Here is a 21,052-nt window from a genome sequence, read left to right on the forward strand (position 1 = left end):
TGTAATGACACATTTGCAACCACTGGTGAAATGAAATAAAGTGCATGATTATGAAGATGGAAACATTTAAAATACTTCAGTAGCAAAATTTATTTCTCCAAAATATGAAGCTGAAGGTTGTGGCAAATGAACCTAAAAGAAATTATAATATATGAAATATGTGGAAGTGAAAGAAATTATAAACTCTGATCGGATAAAAATAAATACAAATAATCATTACCATTTTAAAAGTAACTTTCAACTTATAAAAAAGCATAAATACATTGGACTGTTCATAGCATTCATACTTCTTAAACATAAGTAAATATTATGTTAATATATTTTTAAATTTTAGAAACAGTGTTAATACTTTTTAGAAAAAGTTTATAATACTAAATATTTAATAACTGTTCAAATGAAGACTTACAACAGATGGTTCAGCAACAGAAATCGCTTCAGTTGATAAAGGTAAACTGTGCAGCAAGCCACCCTGAAGATGCAAAAATTATGAAACACATATAAGTAACGATACCTGAAAATGCTGATAAATAAAATATACTTAATGTAATTTTAATAATAAATAATATAAATAATCCTAATAAGTTTTGTAAATCTTTACATTCAGACAAGACATATAAGACATTAAAATATACATTTAAATCAATGTATTATAACTATATTATTGTATTACTCAAGATTAAAGTTATTAATTTCAATATTATTTCTTTTACTTACTCCATACATATTTCCCTCTATTTATCTGGAATTTAAAATTAAGCAAAAAAGCAACTTTAGTTTAATACAAATTTTGATTTAAACTCTTTTGACTTTGAAGGCAATCAGATACAGGTTTCTTTCTTTTAGGAGCAAATTTCAAAAAACCAGACCCATGTATGACTGTCCTCGAAAAACTACAAAAACTTTATCCAAAAACTACATCAAATTGAGGTTTTATGCCTAATTTTCAATATATCATTATAATAACAAAGTACATACTTAATTATATATATAACAACAGCAAAATTTTAATTTTTTAATCTAATCTTAGGGACTGTAATTACAGCTTTATCACATAATGCCTTAATTTCAATATTTTGATTCTTTTATAAAGCAATTTAGTCCATTTGTAATAAAAACATATTTTTTTTATGAAAAACCATAAAAATAAAATCACATACATTACAAAAATTGGATGTAACTGAACGGTGCTTTGGTAAACCAATGCCTTTTAGACGCTGTGGGGTCAACAGTTGTGGGGGATTAGGCACATTGAAAAGAGTTGGCACAGCATTGGGCTTGAGTTTTTTACGCCCATCTTGCCTAGAGCATTCAGATTGATTTTCTTCAAAATGTACCTCATATTTAACAAAAGCATGCATGAAATTTAACATTAAAATCAAAAGCACTAGTATTTAATTACAGTTACATATATTATATTAATTTAAGAATGTAATTTTCTGATAAATTTTAATTTTTTTTGTGAAAATAGAACAAAATTTTTAAAAAGTAATCATGTTTGTAAAACTACTTAAAACATATTTCCTGCTCACACACTAAAAATAAATTTAAAGTACCTATAGTTAAAAATATAACATTAAGATTTACTACTACAATAAAGGATAATAATTAATATTTCTTAAAAATGTCTAAAAATACAGAATATATTTATCTTACTATAAAGAAAAAACAAAATCATTTATTATTTGGATCATACCATCCAGTTTTTAACATTGGCGCCAACTATCCGATTTGGCGACAATACATCAGAATCAAAACATAGAATGCTACTTTAAATCACCAATCGTACAGTAAAATTAAAGAAAAAGGCACATCACATTTTTAACTCAGCACAAAGTTTGTATGAAATGTATGATACAAATTTTACAAACGGTATAAACTTTTCACGATAACAAAAGAAACAACATGAAACAACGATATTTTACTGCACAAACACATACACATTCCGCAGTTGATTTTGTACTTATAAAATCAGTTGATCGTCAATAAGTGACAGTTAAATGAAAATAAATATTTTAAAGTACCTAGAAGAGTAATTTTTCTAACATTCTATGGAAAAATACGAAGCTGAACTTACCTCACAAAGATACGCTCCTGGGCCCGGGATCCATTGATCTCGACGAGAATTAACTATCCATTTTCTTCGTCTTTCTTCATTTCTCGGGAAACGAAACATCCTAAAGTTATTTTTAGACTGATTCGAACAATTTGGTGCAGCACAACCACCCATATTTCTGAAAATTAGGTCCGAATCGATCCACAAATATGTCAAGAAATCAGTGCTAATCCAATAGCGAATACCAACAAGTTAGCTTCAAAATGGATGATGATTCAGCTCCCCTTTATAGTAGCCTTATAGATATCTAGTTGATTAAGACACAGTAACACGCCGAATAAATACTAATTCAGAAGTCAAACAACAAAAATCAGCGTTATATCCACAAAATTTTCACAGGACTAGTTTCGATGGTTTTACCGAACCACCATCTTCAGCTGCAAAACCGCAAATGAACCAGATAGGAAATAATGATTAGATAAGATAAGAAAGCCTGAACAAGAATGAGCAAGTGGCGCCATCTGTTGGTGAAACCAGAACTAAAACATAATTTCTTTAAAGGCCGAGGGCAAATTTCGATTGGAATTAGGATCGTTAACTAGAACAGAAAGATTTTTATGAATGTGAAATGCCTCTAGAAAATCCAGTTCTCCAATGGAAGATGTTTTTTGAATAATTTTGGCAGCAGAAAAACTGAAAGTGTGGTTTTCGGACCAACAATGTTGAGCAACAGAAGACTTCTGTGTTTCCTTTTTTCTAACATATGCCTCATGTTCCTTGACGCGAAATTTTAAGGCTCTCTTAGTTTGGCCAATGTAAATTAAACCACACTGGCAAGGAATCCTATAAATACCCCAGGAATTCATATCCGGAATGGGGTCCTTGAGTATGGAACTCGGAATTTTATTGATGGGAGAATAAACAACCCGAAAGTTAAATTTCTGCAAAATATGTGCAACTTTATAGCTAATCTCCCATCAATAAAATTCCGAGTTCCATACTCAAGGACCCCATTCCGGATATGAATTCCTGGGGTATTTATAGGATTCTTTGCCAGTGTGGTTTAATTTACATTGGCCAAACTAAGAGAGCCTTAAAATTTCGCGTCAAGGAACATGAGGCATATGTTAGAAAAAAGGAAACACAGAAGTCTTCTGTTGCTCAACATTGTTGGTCCGAAAACCACACTTTCAGTTTTTCTGCTGCCAAAATTATTCAAAAAACATCTTCCATTGGAGAACTGGATTTTCTAGAGGCATTTCACATTCATAAAAATCTTTCTGTTCTAGTTAACGATCCTAATTCCAATCCAAATTTGCCTTCGGCCTTTAAAGAAATTATGTTTTAGTTCTGGTTTCACCAACAGATGGCGCCACTTGCTTATTCTTGTCCAGGCTTTCTTATCTAATCATTTTTTCCTATCTGGTTCATTTGCGGTTTTGCAGCTGCAGATGGTGGTTCGGTAAAACCACCGAAACTAGTCCTGTGAAAATTTTGTGGATATAACGCTGATTTTTGTTGTTTGACTTCTGAATTAATATCTAGTTGGCCTTGGTTCTAAAGTGAGTTTCTATTCTACCCGTCCCTTTTTATCCAACTATTGCTTAAATTTTACCACACTTTATACTCATGACAGCTCACAACTTCTTCGAGAAGATGAAGCATAGTCAGTATAACGCAATTAAACAAATGTTGGATTATGATCCAACAATTGAATATACTGTCAAACGCCCAAGGACAATTCATCACAATTCGTTATGGTGGTAACTTGTAAAATTTAATTTTAAAATTTACTTGAACTCTAATTGGACTCTATCCTTTTATTTGTGTTGCATCTTATACTAATGTTAATCAAGAAAATTTTTTATTCAAGATTTTTATGTTACTATTTCATTTTTTAAAATTATTTTGTATGAATTTTTACTTTATCGTATGATTCTACGAACTTTTGAACTTTTTACGGCCTATCTAACTACTGCATACTTCTGAAGTACTTTGAACTCTTATGCCATTCACAGCTTCAAACTGTCTTCGCGCCATTTTCATGATGTCTCACTATTGCTTATCCTGCACTCTTACTAGCTATATAGAGCTCACCACCTGCATTTGCCATACAACTCACTGAACCTGCCTACATGCTTCAATTTAATGCCATTGCTTACCACTGCACAATTTTTGTGATAAACGCCTACTTTCGTAAGTATTAAGATATGCCTGCTCACGCAGCTGAATTTTCTTCGCCCACGGGTGTTGGTACTTCCCTAGTACCATTTATTTGAAAATATCTTTGCCTAGTGCACTTTAATGCGATCTACTGGCAAAAACTCTTTAGTAGTTAATGACCAGAAAAAAGTAATTCATAAGTCATAAAATTTTACCACCGGGCTAAAAGACTTGTAAAGAGAATTATATATTTGAGGCTAATGTGTGTTTTGATGTGTTTGTTATGATCAGACGTTCTGTGCTGGGTAATTTGAATATATTTTGTTATTTTAAAATTTTCTGAAGATTTTCGTGAGATATATTGGGTAATATACATACATTGTTAGTAGTTAATTTTACAGAAATATCTACAACGTTTTCTCCTTTTACTGTTTAAGTACGACCTCATTTTGTAACTGTATAATTACAAATCGTGATATTTATAGTGTGAATCTGTTCGTAAATTCGTCCGAATTGCATCAGAACCATTTCTTAAATGAAATTCAGTATTCTATTTCTACGTTTGAATTGTAATGTCCGATTTGGGATAAACTGTACATGAGAAAGTGATTACTTTTTACCTAAATAACTGTGATACGCGCTTTCGTTCCTGTCTACTAAAATCATAGTAAATTTGAATTTCAGAAAGCAGTGCCTCTTTTTACTCTGTATCACTTGAAGAACATCAGTAAAACGGCAGTTTTCAGATGGCCGGCCATCAGTCGACGAAAAAGGTCGAAGGTCCAAATCAGTGAACTGAAGAATCTAGTATAAGTAAAAACCGTTAAGGATGGAGAATGTCGGATGGATATTTGTGCTTTTCTCCGAGAAATGGAGAACATCTAAGAGAGTTGATGCAGTTGTTAAGATGAGTGAGAACTGAATATTAGAAATTTGTATTTTTTTAAATTTTGTATCTAGTAAAATAATTCTTTATATATTTATATGTTGTTAAAAAGTATGTAGAAACTGAATTCTCTCAGATTATATAACTTTACGGTATTTAATTTCTTTGTTTATTTTTTTCTCAAAGTTTTTTGTGATTTGTTACTACCAAGAAGCTGTTTGAAAAGGAGTCGCACCGAATTGATCAGAATGAGTTCCGAATGTGCTGGAGATTCTGTAAAAAGAAAAGTAGATGAGATTTCTGACTGTTCTGAGTCTGTGTCAAAGAAACCACTTATATCAGATGAGGTATTTTTAAGTTCTTTTTTTTTTTAATCTTATTTAGATATTTAATAATTCTTGCAACTCTGTAGAATAAGGAGCAAAAATCATTAATTCAAAAATCTTCCCTAATCTAAATCTTCCTTAGTCTCGTGGAGACTAGAAAAAAAAAAAAAAAGAATATTATCCTCTGTCTTGCTCTAAAATATTGTATGTAGTTTTATTTTAGAATACAGTACAAAGTCCCTAATCCGGACTCGTCGGGACTTCGGCGATTCAGGATTAGGGGTTCTTCCGGATTGTAGATCATCAATTTAAATCTGGTAAGATGACATGCAGAAATTATACAATTTAAAAATATGAAACCGTAATTAATATGAAATAAAGAGTATGATCTAAAGGGTATCAAAATTTACAAAAAAAAAAAAAAAAAAAAGAAAAAAAAGCTTAATATTATGGGAAGGATTGATAATAAGCATAACTACAACTCATGAAGTTAAACTAAGATTTATTTATTTACATTAGAATGAAAAGAAAAGTAAAAAGAATAATCGTCAAAACACTTTGGACACGTCTGGCCTCATTATTGTTCACGTTTCATCTCATCTGACTGCACCCTAATCTAGATGGCGCTCTTACATAATCTTAGTTACAGTTACAGTTCCCATAATATTTATTTGTTTACTTTATTAAACATTTCTTTCAATGCAAGTTGTTTAAGTTGCTTTGTTTTTTGTGCTAATACTTCTCTTTAATTCTATAAACAGACATAATTTCTTGTTCAGTTACAATGTTCCACTGTTCAAGTCCTTTAATTGCTGTGTTGAGAATACCGACTAACTTGTCAATCAAAATTCTTTCATTTTCAATAATTCGTTCTCTGTCACTTTCTTCACTATCGGCAGTGCGCATGTGTAAACGCTTTACTATGCGCATGCGTAGCTGACGCGCGCATCAAACGTGCATGCGTAAATACTGTACATGCATGCGTAAGTTTGTGGCTTTGAGGTCTGGATTACAGATCATTCCAGATAATCGACTTCCGGATTACGGACTTTGTACTGTATTTTGTTTTTGTTTCTATGTATTATCACTTTATATTGTCATTATATATTTTCTAGCAATTCTGTTCCATTATATTCTAATTTTTCAGTTAAAAAATCTCAAAACATGTCTCCGATCTTTATACTGTAGTTACTCACCTAATATTCCCCTATTTAAAAAAATAAAAATAAAAATAAAATTGATGTTTTGTCCAATAATGTTTGCATATTTGTTTTGAATAGATTTTTGCAGCAACTCAACAAAGTATGCATTCCACAAATGCTCTGTATGGAATAATTTTATATATTTCTGAATGCATGTTTATAGTATAGTTTCTGAATATGATCCTCAATTCACATACAGATTATTCCAGGCTTAGACTGTCTTTTGTTGGCCAGCATACTCATTTGCTTTATGAAATTTTACAAATGAATCTTTAATTTGTCAGATTAAGCTACATAGTATTTCTAATCATCTTTTAATTTATGAAACATTCAGAAGCCAAGATGGTTGAGGATGAACATGATAACCAGGTATGTTGTTGGTATACAGAAAATCCTGATGCTGATATTGCCTTTCATTTTGATTTTGCCATTATCTATGGCAATATTGGAGTTAGATTTTAATAACGTAGGCATGTGACACTGTACTTGATTATTTCCATCTTCCTTGGTGAGCGCAAACACATTACACATTTCCTTCACTTCACAGAAGTAAACCACGCATAAAAGACTTTCATAAACAAAAATGGCATTAAAAAAAAGGTACTTTTCTGTTATTGGGACTGAATTCAGAAATGTGAGTATGGATGGATGTGTTCATTGTATGCATGTATATATGTATATACAAATGTATACATAAGTGAAGTGTCTCGTATGAAATGTAGAAAAATAACACTTCTCTGTCTCCAATAGAACCAATATTTTATTCCAAGTTATAGATTATTCATGAAATTTATTTACTACATTTTACATGCACGTTGAATCACGTGATAGAAAACCGAACTTTGTTTACTTCGTTTTTCGCGGAGACTAGAAAGTGTTGCCATTCTGCTTTAAATAAACTTAATTAGAAACTTTACGGAACTGAAGCGACACTACACACCCCGTTCCTAGTGACAGCGATTATGGAAGATAGTCTTAAAAGTGACTGGGGAATTTCACATGTGTGCCACTTCTAGTAGTCTTTGTTTCATGATGAGTTTCTGAATTTTCTTCAGTGTTCTTGAGTGCAGGTGTTTCCCCAAGTTCCACTTTCTTGGAATGGGAGTTTTGAAAAGGAATATCAGAACCTTGCACTAGGAAACACGGCTTTAGTCTGCCTATTGAAACTCTTTATACTTTTCTATGGATTTCAATATCGAAATACTTATTATTTCTTGCTCTTACAGGATATGGTCCAAGGTAGACAGGCTGTAGTGAAGAATTATTAATGTTGTTGTATAGGAATACGTGAGAACAGTTGGAAAGTTGTTTGGAAACAAAGACTGTTGGTACTTTTCCGTTTTGCCGGCGCAAGCGATAAAGTCGCCAATAATGGTACAACCGATGCCAAACGGAATGTTCTCGCTGGTAACCTTTTACGCCTCATTTTCAAAACAAGTCGCAGCTTTTTCTTATCAGATTGATTGTTTCTTTCAATACTGGCATATCATTACACAGAATTTTTATCAGATAGTTCAGTTTTATGTCTAAGGCAATTTTCGGTAATTAAGTCAATTAGGATGCAATCACAGCGTTTACCCGAAGCCAAAAATATAGAAAAGGTAATGTCAAGGGTTAAATTCATCAATTCTAATGAGAATGCATTAGCGAAGTAAAGCACTGCAGTTTTACATAATTTCTGAGTAAGTTATTCGTACGAAATTGAAATATTTCTTGCATTTAGACTTGTGTTCCAAATTAAGATTTAACATGAAATTAATGTAGATAATTACTGAGAGCATTAGATTTTTGTAGAGTAGTTTACGTGATATGAGATCGCTTGGGGTCACGTGATATGAACCGGCGAATCAGGATGTTGAACCATGAAAGCATAGTAAATTCTTAAATTAATGTCTTTTTACAAATTTGTTGTCTTTATTTATTGGCTTTCTATAAAATTTTAAGCGATATTAAAATGTTTATGCCTTCTTTTTTAAAAAGAATTCTTAGAACTAACATATTTTTAAAGATGTTTTATGTGTATACTGTATGTTGTCGCCAATAAAGTCTGCTTGGCGAGATTTGCGCCGGCGAAACGGAAAAGTACCAGACTGTTCTATTTCCATGGGTAGTGGTAGAACTTGGCTTCATATTTTGTATTATTTTCTGAAGGTTTTGAGAAAATTCAGACTGTACTGTTGAAAAGAATTCTCCTGGTGAAGCTAAAGGTGTTCCGTATACAAGTTCTGCAGATGAGCAACCTAAGTCTTCCTTGAAGGCAGATCTTATGCCTAAAAGAATGAAAGGCAATGCTTCCAACCATTGCTTTAAAAGTTCGGTGTTGTCTTTCGATCAGGCCATTTGCATGTGGATGGTACGCAGTTGTAGTGTTTGTATGAAAACCAAGATATTTTCCTAAAGCTTGAAAAAGTTGGCTATCAAATTGCTGACCTTGGTGAGATGTTATGCGATTTGGAATTCCAAAGCATGAAAACCAAGTATAAATCATAGCTTTAGCAATAGATTCTGCTGATTGATCTTCTAATGGTACCGCTTCGATCCATCGTGTATAACGATCGATGATGGTTAGAAGGTATTTGAATCCTTTGCAAGGAGTTAGCGGACCCACCAGATCTATGTTTAAATACTGGAACCTGTGTGGAGGTACTTTGAATTCTCCCAAAGATGACTGTGTATGTCTGTGAACTTTAGATCTTTGCCAAGATAAACATGCTCTAGTCCATAGTTGGCAGTCTTTATTCATATTGGGCCATATAAAACGTCGTGTTATCAATTTTATCGTGGATCTTACTCTAGGATGAGATAAATTATGGATTAAAGAAAATATTTTCTGCCGAAACTTTGCAGGGATGTATGGTTGATTATAATTTCTAGAAGTATCACAGTAAATTTTCTTGTTGCTGTCTGGTATAGGGATCTGTAGGATTTTTAAGTTTGGGTTATTTTTAAGTATTTTCAAACCTTCATCTTCTACTATAGTTTGTAAGTCCATTGCAGATGGTACAGAAATGGTGTCTATGCAAGAGAGAGCGTCAGCTATGGTATTTTCATCCCCTTGTATGAATCGGATATCGGTTGAGAACTCGCCAATATATGACAGTTGCCTAGCTTGTTGTGGTAAAGCTTTTTCCAAATTTTGTTGGAAGACAAGTGTTAGTGGTTTGTAATCTGTGTATATTGTAAAAGGTCGCCCTCCTAAGATGTATTTGAAATGTTTCACTGCTGCATAGATGGCTAAGAGTTCTCTGTCGTAGGCACTATATTTTTGTTGTGCTGGTGTCAAATTTCGGGAAAAGAAACTTAAGGGTTGTTTTTCATTGTTCACAGTCTGATGTAAAATGGCTCCAATGGCAGTATCAGAAGCATCAGTTGTTAGCAATATTTCAGCCTTTTCAGATGGGTGAGTTAACTTTGTGACATGAATAAGAGCATGTTTTAAAGTCTGGAAGGCATTTCTTGTTTCTGCAGTTGTTTTTTATACCACTGAGCAATGTTGTTAAAGGTTGTTGCAGTTTCACACAATTTGGTATGAATCTGTGATAAAAATTCACCATACCTAAAAATCGTTTAAAACTAGTAAATGAATTAGGTTCTGGGAAATTTTTTATGGCATCAACTATTGTTGAAAGAGGTTTAAGTCCCTCAACTGACACTTTTCGTATCCCAGGAATGCAAGTTTTGTTTAACTGCATTTACACTTTGCCGCATTAATACGCAGGCCATATTCATTTAGTCTCTCGAGGACTGCTCGTATATGTTGTCGATGAGATTCTTCATGAGGAGAGGCTATTAAAATGTCATCCAAATAGTGAAACCTGAATTCTATTGCATTCAACACACTTTTTATAAAACGTTGGAACGTTTGGGCCACATTTCGTAGGCTGAACGTCATGAATGGGAACTCAAATAAGCCAAAGGGAGTGAGAATGGCTATTCTTGGTATATCTTTTTTGCAAATCGGAATTTGTTGGTATTCTCTAATGACGTCTATGGATGAGAAAACTCTTTTTCTAGCTAAAATAGAACTGCAATCTGTTAAAAATAGGAGAGGGTACCTATCAGGAATCATGGCGTTGTTTAACGCTCGATAGTCTCCGTGAGGTCCCCAATCACCTGATTTCTTCATAGCGAGATATAGCGGGCTCGACCAGTTACTTTTGGATGGCCTGCATAAACCCATTTGGAGCATAAATTCAAACTCCTTTTTAGCTGCTTAAAGTTTCACAGCTGATAGTCTCCTGGCTTGAGCATAAACTGGTGGACCTCTGGTTTCGATATAATGTTTGATTTTGTGATTTTTAACTTTATTATTAACTACATTCAGTTTTAACAAATCCGGAAAATTGTTAATGATAATTTTATATGGATCATTTAAAATTGGAATATTATTATTATTATTTTGGAAACAAGGAGTTCCATTGGTTGTTAACAATGTAGTACCATCAATCAACTTGCAATTTTTGGAATCTACCGAAAGGTTAAAATTTGCAAGAAAATCCATGCCTATTATCGGCTTGTTTACTTCCTTAATTACAAAAGGCCATGTGAACAATCATCTGAGTCCAAGATCAAGCTTGAGTAATTTTTGGCCATATGTTTTGCATATGGCCATATGCAGCAAGGATTTCTAATTTTGAGATGAATTTTTTATCTGCAGGTAAGGGAAGAATGACATAAATTTCTGCTCCGGTATCTATTAAAAATTGGGTACCCGATTCTTTGTCACTGATGAAGAGACGACTCAGCTACACCCCCGGACTATTTGTATGTGATTTTGATGAGTAGTTGCAGGTTTGTTTACACTTAAATGACTTATCGCCCAAATTTTTTATGATAGTAACAAATATTACTAGATCTGTTACCACTGTAATTCCTATCTCTTGATTTAGATCGATTATGACAATAGGGACGACTGTGACGTTGCTTGGGTAAAGCAGAAACTTGTAAGCTAAGTTCACTAACCTGTGTTTGTAAACTTTTGATCACTTTTGTTTTCATCGTTATAGATGAAGTAGCAGCTATTTGGGGAGTAACAGGGTTTAATTCCCAAATCTTATCGGCCATTGTAGCCTTATTTTGACAAATCTTCAACAATTACAGATATAATGCTACGCATATTAATGGGTAAACGTTGTAGCCACAACATTTTTAGGAAAGTATCTGTTACTTTATCACCTGCCAAATTATGCATCTCACACAGCAATTGAGGTGGCCTTTTTGAAACCCAGTTCTAATTCACTCAGTAATTTTTTGGTTTTCTTTTAGTCTCTGGATCTGCATATAAGGAAATTAGTCTATTTTTAATTGCCTGATATTTATTATCTTGTGGTGGACTTAGCAAAATATTGGGTTCAATGGAACTTATTATCATATTTTGTTTGATTTGCATTTATTTTTGCATTTCTAAATTGTGTTTCTAGTTGAATGAACCATATTTTAGGATCTGGCTTCCAAAAAGGAGGAACTTTAATGCTTACCTTGGTGACAGACTCAGTTGTTGCTTTAATTTTGGTTTCCTTTTCATCAGCCATTGTAGAATTCAATCACGCTGAGATACACCACTGAAGTGTCTCGTATGCAAATGTAGGAAAATAACACTTCTCTGACTCCAATAGAACCAATATTTTATTCCTTACAAAGTTATAGATACTTATTCATGAAATTTAGTTACATTTTACATGCACGTTGAATCGTGTGATAGAAAACTGGACTTTGTTTACTTCATTCTTTGTGAAGACTAGAAAGTGTTGCCATTCCGTTTTAACTAAATTAGAAACTTGACGGAACTGAAATGACACTACAGGCAGCTTACCTTTCTTCCTCACGTGTTATATTTTAAGAAGTGTTTCAAAATAGTAAACCTACTAAAAGTACTGGCAAACACCTGCTGGGGTGTGGAACATTGTTCTTTACTTTGTATTTACAGATCACTTGTATGCACCAGATTAGACTATGGCTCAATTGTATATGAATTTGCTCAGCCTTCTGTTTTAGTGAAACTTGATCCCGTACATCATCAGGCCCTGAGGATTAGTTTGGGAGCTTTCAGAACGTCTCTTGTCCAGAGCCTATATGTTGATTGTTATGAGCCGGCGCTTCAACTATAGCATGAGCAATTGTCTCTTTACCAGTCTTTCAATATTATGTCACAATCTGATGATCCCCTCCTGGTGTGCAGGCTTGATGACTGTCACAAACTTCTATTTTCTGCACGACCTCTTAATGTACTTCCTTTCTTAGAAAGAACAGAAATACTGATAGAAAAATTTTGCTTGTCTGATATCAAGGTTCAAGCAGTAAAGTATCTAGAATTCCCACCTTGGTATAATCCTAAAATTGAGCTATTGGATGTTTTTCAAGATCTTAATAAGACTGAAACTAATGAGGTAATACATTCTGTAATTCTAAATATTTGTTTACATAAACATTTATTGCAAGACCTACCAGGAAAAGGATATCAGATGACTGCAAGTGTATGATTGCCAGAGATCACATGATCATTTATTTTTCAACAATTTCAGAAGTAAATCGAGTAGAATGCTGAAACGAAATTAATATCCCTTCTCTGAAGATTGCTCCTTTGGACTAATGCAAAAACGAACAATTCGGCCAGCGGGAAAGAAAGCAGATTTTTCAGAGCACAAAACTAAAAGTTTACATTTGGTCCCACTCAGCTAAAAGACACTGAAAGTGCAGAAATTGAATTCACCATATGCTATTTTTAAATATTTTATTAAGTTTCAAATGTAAACAAATATGGCTGCTATGGTAGAAAAATTAGGCTCAGCCGCACTTAAACAACTTTTAAATTGTTGATAATTTCACAACTATTTCATGCAGATAAACTAAAGGTATAAAAACCTTAACCAGAAGATAAGAACAACATAATTCAATCATTTTTAAAGTAAAAAATGCAGAATTTGCCAGCATGTAAGAATTGAAAAAAAAAACTGAGCTCATGGAGCCGAGTAACAGAGTGGGTAGATATATATATATATATTTAACAGATACAATTTTCTCTCATTTATATAATTTTAATTTTAAATTATGAAAATATACATATTTATATATTTTTGGTGCAACCAAAATGGGAGGTGTACAACTATATGTTATAGCAGCTCTATATACAAAAATTTCAACATTCTGAGGCTACTCGTTTTTGAGTTATGTGACATACATACATACATATGTATGTACATCATGAAAAAAATCTCTTCTAAATCCATTTTAAATCCTTTTTGGAAAAAAGAGTTCTTTATTCTTGCCTTATGTACAGATGTCATGCAAAAACATCAATCAATTGCATTTGATAGCTGTCAAAATAGATATTTTCATTGAAATAAGACACATGAAAATTTTCTTGATTACAATACTTCCTTTTACTTTATACAAGGAAGTAAAAAAAATGATCAAAATAGTCTATGTATTCCACGAAAGTGGTTTGGAAATTTGTATATATTTAAGAAACATATATTTCTGCTTTTATTGAAAAAGGAAACAAAAAAAGCTCTCAATATTTGAAGGAAAAGCACATTATATCCATTACATAGACTAGCAGTATCATCTATTGCTTTAAAAACAATATGTTTGTGTAAAAACAAATACCATCTGTCATCATCTTTTAGGTCAGGAATTCTTTATGAGCATACAGAAATTTATTATGATGATGGATCCTTACTGTTATATAGATTCTATAATTTCAAAACAAATTTTTAACTCTTTATTGAAAAATTTTGCATTTGCCCCAAAATATTTTAGCTATTTGGTATTTTTTCGGTTGACTTATCATTGTAATATAAAATACTAGACCCCATGCAGCCAGCCTTCATCTGGCTTTTAAATATACTGGGAAAATGCCTAAAGGGAACACCAGACATTAAATTAAAAAACTGTACAGAATTTTACTTTGCAGAACAAATTTATCCAAAAAAATTTTCTTTATTTCTATAAAACATATTACATATAAAAAAAAATTACAATGAAATAAGCAATATCTCTTAATACAAATATTACCTTATTTGCCAGCCTATAAAATGCACCCCCTTTTTTATACACATTTTTGAATGATAAAACTGTATTACTGATCATTATAATGAATTTACAGTATTTTAAATGTAAAGTAATACAAATACAAAGTAATATTTTCTGCAAATACCAATCTATCTGGGAAAGAACACCTTTTAATCTTCTTCATCAAAACTCTTACACTAATCTCTAAAGCTAAATGAAGAGTCACTTGAAACCTCTTCTAAATCAGTATCCGAGTCCTCATACAACAAATTGTCCTCTGTACCCTGCTTCCATGTTCTTTAGTATATGCAATGACACTAGCTTGTATGCTATCTTATAGCACTGTCGACGTTGTTTTTTGAGCTATAACTTGCCAAGAAATTTAAGATAATTCAACAATCGGAATTTCACTCACTGAAAAGGCGTTCATAAAATTTGAAAGTTTAAATGAAACCAGGTGTGATCATCGATGGCAGTGCATGCACATTCACTGAACTCTGCATAACCATAATATTCCCAGACTCCAAGGAAAGAAGAAAAAAATTGCATATAATAAAAAACTGAGTATTGACGTATAAGACTCAATATATATAAGATGCACCCCATTTTTCAGACCTATTTTCAAAAGAAAAAAGTGCATCTTATATGCCGGCAAATACGGTAATTATTCTAATAAATAAATTAATCAACTTCCCCTTGTTTTCTCTTGACAAACGGCCAGTATCCAAGAGAAACATTAAATTTAAAAACTGCATAGAATTATCTCATTTTTTTGAGTGGCAACAGTGCTGATATCAGCAACAATGGCTGCATGCCATTGTTGCTAATATATCACTGTTGCATGCCATCATGAGGGAGAATTATTGATTTGATGTGATTTTGTCAAAAACATAAAATTTAAAAAAATCTCATTCGAATTTTTAAAAAATCGCTTTAAGGTACACTGGCTTATGTGCAGTATGAATGAAAGATGCACAGACAGACTCTTCCTTTTATATATATAGATTAGCTGGTATTAGAAATCTTAAATTTTATTACTTTTTTGCACTGCTTTTATAGTCTGAATTAATTACTTATTTGTTCTCTTACCAGAAACCTTTGGATGATATCATTGTAAAAGCTTTGGGTGATACAAATCGTGTAAGGAAACCAAAAAAGGTAGTTTTTCTGTTGTGTTACTTGGGCAAAGAATTTTATGGAATGCAAAGGTATTTCTATTCTATTTCTTATATTTTATGTTCACATTACTTCAGTTGGCTTTATTATTTTTTGTTGTTTCTACTTGTTTTTTAATGAATTTTTGGTACTGTTCTGTTATTAGAACTGAGTTCAGAAATATATGTATGGATGTATGTGTTCATGTGTATATATATATATTTCTTATATGAATGAATATATGTGTGTGTGTACATATAGACATATATGCACATACATACACACGTGCATGTATACATACATTTCTGAATCTGGTCCTGATAACCGAACAGTACCAAGTTTTCAATCAAGAGTCTGTGAAATATGCATTGTTTTAAACTTCAGTTTGGATAATTGTAAACTATGTACAAAAAGGATTGATTACTGCAAGTTTCATATCTTTAGAAAGAGGTACAAAGGTTACAAGGTTATTTCTTTACTAATTTTAAATAATAACAGCTTTCTACTCCCTCAGGAAGAAAGAGAACAACTGCTTACTTCACTTCTAGCTTTAAAATCAATAGCATTATCAAGTCCCAATTCTCACCCATGAACTTCAGCAAAAGAAACAGCTGTAAATACAAAATCGGTGACTGCAAGTAATTCACCAACTCCTCCTATAGATCACAATGAAAGAATTTATTCACAAGTTATTTGATATTCTTCGAATCCAATGTTATTGATATATAAGAACTTTAGCTGAAAGACAAAACTAAAAGAGCAACTTATCAAAGAATTCCCTTTACAAATTTTGACTTCCAAATAACCACTCTATGGCCACAAACAGCCATTCTTTCAAGGTTTTAAGATAACTGTACATAATATCCCACCAGAAGTGCAAAAACAAGAACTCAAATTAGTAGTAGGATCAGAACATAGTTTAAACAGCAACACAATCAAACTATTATTGAGATTGACAGAAAGAAATAATGGCAAGTGGATCACAGAATGTACTTCAATAGTCTATCATACACATAAAGCAAAACTCCACATTGGATGGTATTCATGTGTTGTCAAGGAACATTTTTCAACAAAAGCCATTTCAAATGTCCAGAACTCGGGCATATCCACTGGCAGTGCTAAAACAAAGCATGCTGTGCCTTCTGCTTGGGTAATCATCATATCAAAGAATGACACAAGAAAGTTCATCTGCATCGACTGCTTAGATTTTAACTGCAGAACAGGAAATAATATCTCAACTGTACACCGAACATATGTCACTTCCTGTTTCAGCTGCAAAAGCTACATAGAATGCTGCTGAAGAAACACTTGGTATTTCTCAATTTGCCATCAATCAAGCTGGTCCTATCTACTGTAACCAAGTTAATTTATAGAAGGTTTTGACATATTTTCAGAACAGTTTTAGAGCAGTTTAATTAATGTTTAAAATGAAAAGAATATATTTTGGGTCTACAGTGTGATTTCCATGATAGAAGGTCTTTTCATAAAATTTCCAGGGGGTATAGATTTATTTCCATTCTTCTTCCACTAATTTCCAGAGTCCATCAATCATGATGGGCTTCTGTTCTGAAAAAGCTCTTTTGAAGTGATCAAAGCACAGTAGTCCATACGTGAAAATGGGACTTATATATTAAAGAGGTATACATGCAATATCTTCATTATTTCAAGGAACTTTTCTTTCAGGATCATTAATCATTGAACCAATATCTTGAACATAATTTTTCAAGGTACTTTTTGACATATGACTTTTTGCTTGTTGAAGTATCACTCTTTTAAAGGTAATTTGACTAAAGAAATGGAATTTCTTCTCTAAATATTGGATGTAAAGCTTTTTCTAGATAGTACATTGATTTGATTTTAGCAATTTTTTTCTTTCTTTTTATTTTTAATCTCCCATTATTAGAGAATTCTGCAATTATCATAAAACCTTTTATTGAAACTTTTTTTCCCCACTAATAGAGCCAGGTTTGCAAATTTTTTCTCTTTGTGTATGAAAATAAATAGACCTTTTGTTTCTGGCAGTCATATTTAAGTAAACCCATACTTTCATCAAGGGTGACATTATTTATCTCCTGCTAAGTAGTTTTCATATAGGGTTCTACAAATTACTCTGCATAGAGCTTCATGCCTCAGCAAACCAGGTTTTTAGCTTTCTTAAGTTGTAAATCTTGATTTATTATTTTATTTATTGTAGTTACAGATGTAAGACTTTGTAGTTGATTTCTGCTTGGTGGATTTTCTCTTGTTACCAGCAGTTTAACTTTAGAAACATTACATACCTTTTTCAGATATTCGTTTGGTGTCTTTTTTCCATGTAGAAATAATTATTCACAGTTTTTTTCTTTTCTGATTAATAATGTTACTTGTTTTGTTCTTAGAAGTTTTTATACCATGCATTTAGTAGCATTTTTGTATTATGGAATAGGAGTATTTCTGTTCAGAAAATGCAAAAGCATATCCTTGAATCCACAACTTGTTTACATGTAACGTTTTGAAAGAAGAATTAGTTTTAAAGTAGCAGACAAAATTTCTCATTTCAGATAATAAGCAGTTACTAGAATTTTTTATTCCAAAACATTTGCCTTATTTAATTGTTTATCGAAATCATTCTAAAAGTATGCAAGCACCCTCTGTAATTGAACTACCTTTATTATTCTAACATTTTTGCATCCAGAATTAAAAGGTCTACATTTCTTAATAGCAAATAAACAATTAAATACAAGACATGTAGCCTCAAATAAAATTAAATGCAAAATAAACCCCAAAATTATCAACCTTAAAATAATAAATAAACAATGTAAAGCACCACAACAGTAAGAAAAATAAAACACAGTTGGAAAGGATTCAAATATATAGGACAATGTATACATATGTGTACATTTTCATTCATGTATATACTCAAACTGACAATCAGTAAAGGACTGGCTTTATGTTTGTGTGTCTCTATATATAGTAAAGACCTAAAGTAAGAAATTTAGAACCAGTTTTTCACAAAGACCAAAAATTGATAAGCTTAATGCATAAAATGCTAGACATGGTTTTATTATGTTTTTTTAATTGTTTTGTAATTGTAATATATATATATATATATATGTAATCAGTGCCTTTTTCTAAAAAAATTATGGGAACTCAGCAAAATTATATTAAAATTATAGTTCAAATTGGAAAAAGTCAGTAGGCAAAATTTTTTACCAAGAACATCCATCATATTGTACAATTAACAGTATTTTCTGGGCTGGGTTGAGGTTATGTTCATTAACGCCTTCTTGATACCTCTGCTTTCTTTTGGCACCAAAGTCATGGAACTTGTTTGAGATTCATAACTGCTGCTGTTTTTGTAAAATATTTGCTAAAAGCTAAATTAGGACTTAAAAAAATAATTTTAGAATTTGATGATTTTTAATTAGATTAGAATGAATTATCATTCAATAACTGCATTTATCAATTTAGTATGCTTTTCCAAATGAGGTCGGGCTTAGATTTGTTTAAAACTTACAATATAAGAAGTAGATAATATTTATAACAGCTTATTTGGATCATTAAAATAAAGTAAAATTTCATTGTAAAACTATTTTATAACATTTTATATGCAACTGCTGAAGTTAAGCATATTCTTAAAAGGAGTAAATTGCATACTGTATCATTATCAAGAAATTTTGGATTCAACTATGTATAACATTTATACCCACATGATTATTTAATACAGTATATAGTTAAGGTAAAATAATACACCAAATAAATATTAATTTGGAAGTCAAACAACAAAAATCAGCATTATATTTGCAAATTTTCACAAAATTATCGAAACTAGTCCTGTGAAAATTTGCAAATGTAATGCTGATTTTTGTTGTTTGACTTCTAAACAGCATATAGTATTGGATATTTACACTCTGTATACAAAAATTTAGTTCTCACAATAGTAAATATAGCTAAACATTTTTGTTGCCAATATGCACTTCATACAGCTTAACAAATTGTATAAATATGCTTATTTTGAAGTTATTCCAACTTTAAAAATTTTTACTTCCTTGCATTAGATCTATAAAATGTTTAGGATAATATATCCTCCCCAGAAGAAGACACTGTATGTATATTTTATGTGCGTATATATATATATAATTTATTTATTATATTCTTTGGCATTGTTTTGTTCATGTGTTTAATGTGGAAAAATTCATTCCCCTTTGGAAGAAAGGCACTGTATATAATAGATAAGTTATGAAGTAAGAAATTTAGATCTAATATTTCACAAAGACCATAAATTGAAATTCATAATTAATAAATTTCAAAAAATCATATAAATGCAACAAAGAATTTTAAAATGTTAAAACCAAAACATTTTTGTAATCATAGATAATTTATATGTATGTGTATACATCTATATATCTCCAGACAAATAGATAGATAGCTTTGACATTCTCATTGTATTAAAGATGTCATTTTATTAACTTTTAAATCAGTGTACAAATTATTTTGTGTTAATGTACGTAATATAGAAAATTTCAAAATAAAAATGTATAAATTATGTCTTTTATGCTTTAAATCACATTTTTAGGAATTCAAATGTTTCTACTGTTGAAGAGGAATTATTTAAAGCCTTACTGGAAACCAATGTAATTCTTAAATCAGAATTTGATTTTCCTAAAACAATGAAATTCCAACGGGCAGCACGAACTGACAAAGGCGTATCTGCAGTAAGACAGATAGTTTCTCTAAAAATTCCATTGAAAGAAATATCTGATGCCCTTCCTGAAAAAATTAATAAGCATCTTCCTCCTGAAATACGGCTTGTTGGTGAGTATTTAAATTAAATCAAACTCAAATGTTTAAAATTTCTATAAAATATAATAAGTAAATATCTCTACATTTAATATGTATAAAATGAGTGCACTAACATAACATTCAGGGCTCAGGGCTTAATTTCAAATGTCGGAGCACTGTGGAAAAGCATAAATAAATATCTTCATAAATTTAATTACTGATAGATAGTTAAATAATAAAGTAAAATATAGAAGAGCAACTTAGTTGCGGCTCCGGCAGAATTTAAGTGCTGATAGCATTATTAAATACACAAGTTGAAACACTGGCCTTCATAGAATACAAAAGGGTTAGTAAAGTGGTAGACTGAATACTACATCATTTTATTTTCATATTTCAAGGAATTGTTTTTAATATGATACAGCATTTAATAAACTTTTTGTTATCTATTTTGCTTTTAATTTCATTGAGGTTTTATTCACATAAATACGTATAAAAA

At 31.5% G+C, this 21,052-nt stretch overlaps 2 protein-coding genes across 6 annotated transcripts in view; one reads left to right on the plus strand and one right to left on the minus strand.

The window, feature by feature from the left end:
- Positions 1 to 328: 328 nt before the first annotated feature.
- LOC118191100 (THAP domain-containing protein 2-like) lies at positions 329 to 2,326 on the minus strand. Its single transcript, XM_035361892.2, has 3 exons — positions 2,075 to 2,326; positions 1,158 to 1,334; positions 329 to 469 (listed from the first exon to the last, which is right to left on the minus strand). Exons 1-3 carry the CDS (start codon positions 2,225 to 2,227, stop codon positions 380 to 382), a joined length of 420 nt encoding a protein of 139 aa, XP_035217783.2. The 5' UTR covers positions 2,228 to 2,326; the 3' UTR covers positions 329 to 379.
- Positions 2,327 to 4,110: 1,784 nt separating this feature from the next.
- Positions 4,111 to 21,052, plus strand: part of Pus1 (Pseudouridine synthase 1) — a 54,052-nt gene continuing 37,110 nt past the window's right edge. Inside the window, exons 1-4 of one of the 5 annotated variants that reach the window (XM_035361894.2) lie at positions 4,111 to 4,249; positions 5,289 to 5,449; positions 15,733 to 15,848; positions 20,351 to 20,589. In XM_035361894.2, coding sequence (XP_035217785.1) covers positions 4,189 to 4,249; positions 5,289 to 5,449; positions 15,733 to 15,848; positions 20,351 to 20,589 — 577 coding nt within the window. In that variant the 5' untranslated portion in view covers positions 4,111 to 4,188. Of the gene's footprint in view, positions 4,250 to 4,376; positions 4,582 to 4,715; positions 5,128 to 5,288; positions 5,450 to 15,732; positions 15,849 to 20,350; positions 20,590 to 21,052 lie in introns of those variants that run through there. The other 4 variants (XM_035361895.2, XM_035361896.2, XM_085821067.1 and 1 more) reach the window with 4 other exon arrangements.

The sequence above is a fragment of the Stegodyphus dumicola genome, chromosome 7 (genome assembly GCF_044657685.1).
Source record: "Stegodyphus dumicola isolate Sdum_Otavi_A_Nest chromosome 7, ASM4465768v1".
In the NCBI taxonomy this organism is placed as follows: domain Eukaryota; kingdom Metazoa; phylum Arthropoda; class Arachnida; order Araneae; family Eresidae; genus Stegodyphus; species Stegodyphus dumicola.

Excerpts from the sequence above, each read along its gene's own strand:
- LOC118191100 (XM_035361892.2), bottom strand. The coding sequence starts at position 2,227 with ATGGGTGGTTGTGCTGCACCAAATTGTTCGAATCAGTCTAAAAATAAC. Across the intron at positions 1,335-2,074 it reads CAGGAGCGTATCTTTGTGAG|GTACATTTTGAAGAAAATCA; the intron begins GTAAGTTCAGCT and ends GTTAAATATGAG. Across the intron at positions 470-1,157 it reads TTACATCCAATTTTTGTAAT|GGTGGCTTGCTGCACAGTTT; the intron begins GTATGTGATTTT and ends TTGCATCTTCAG.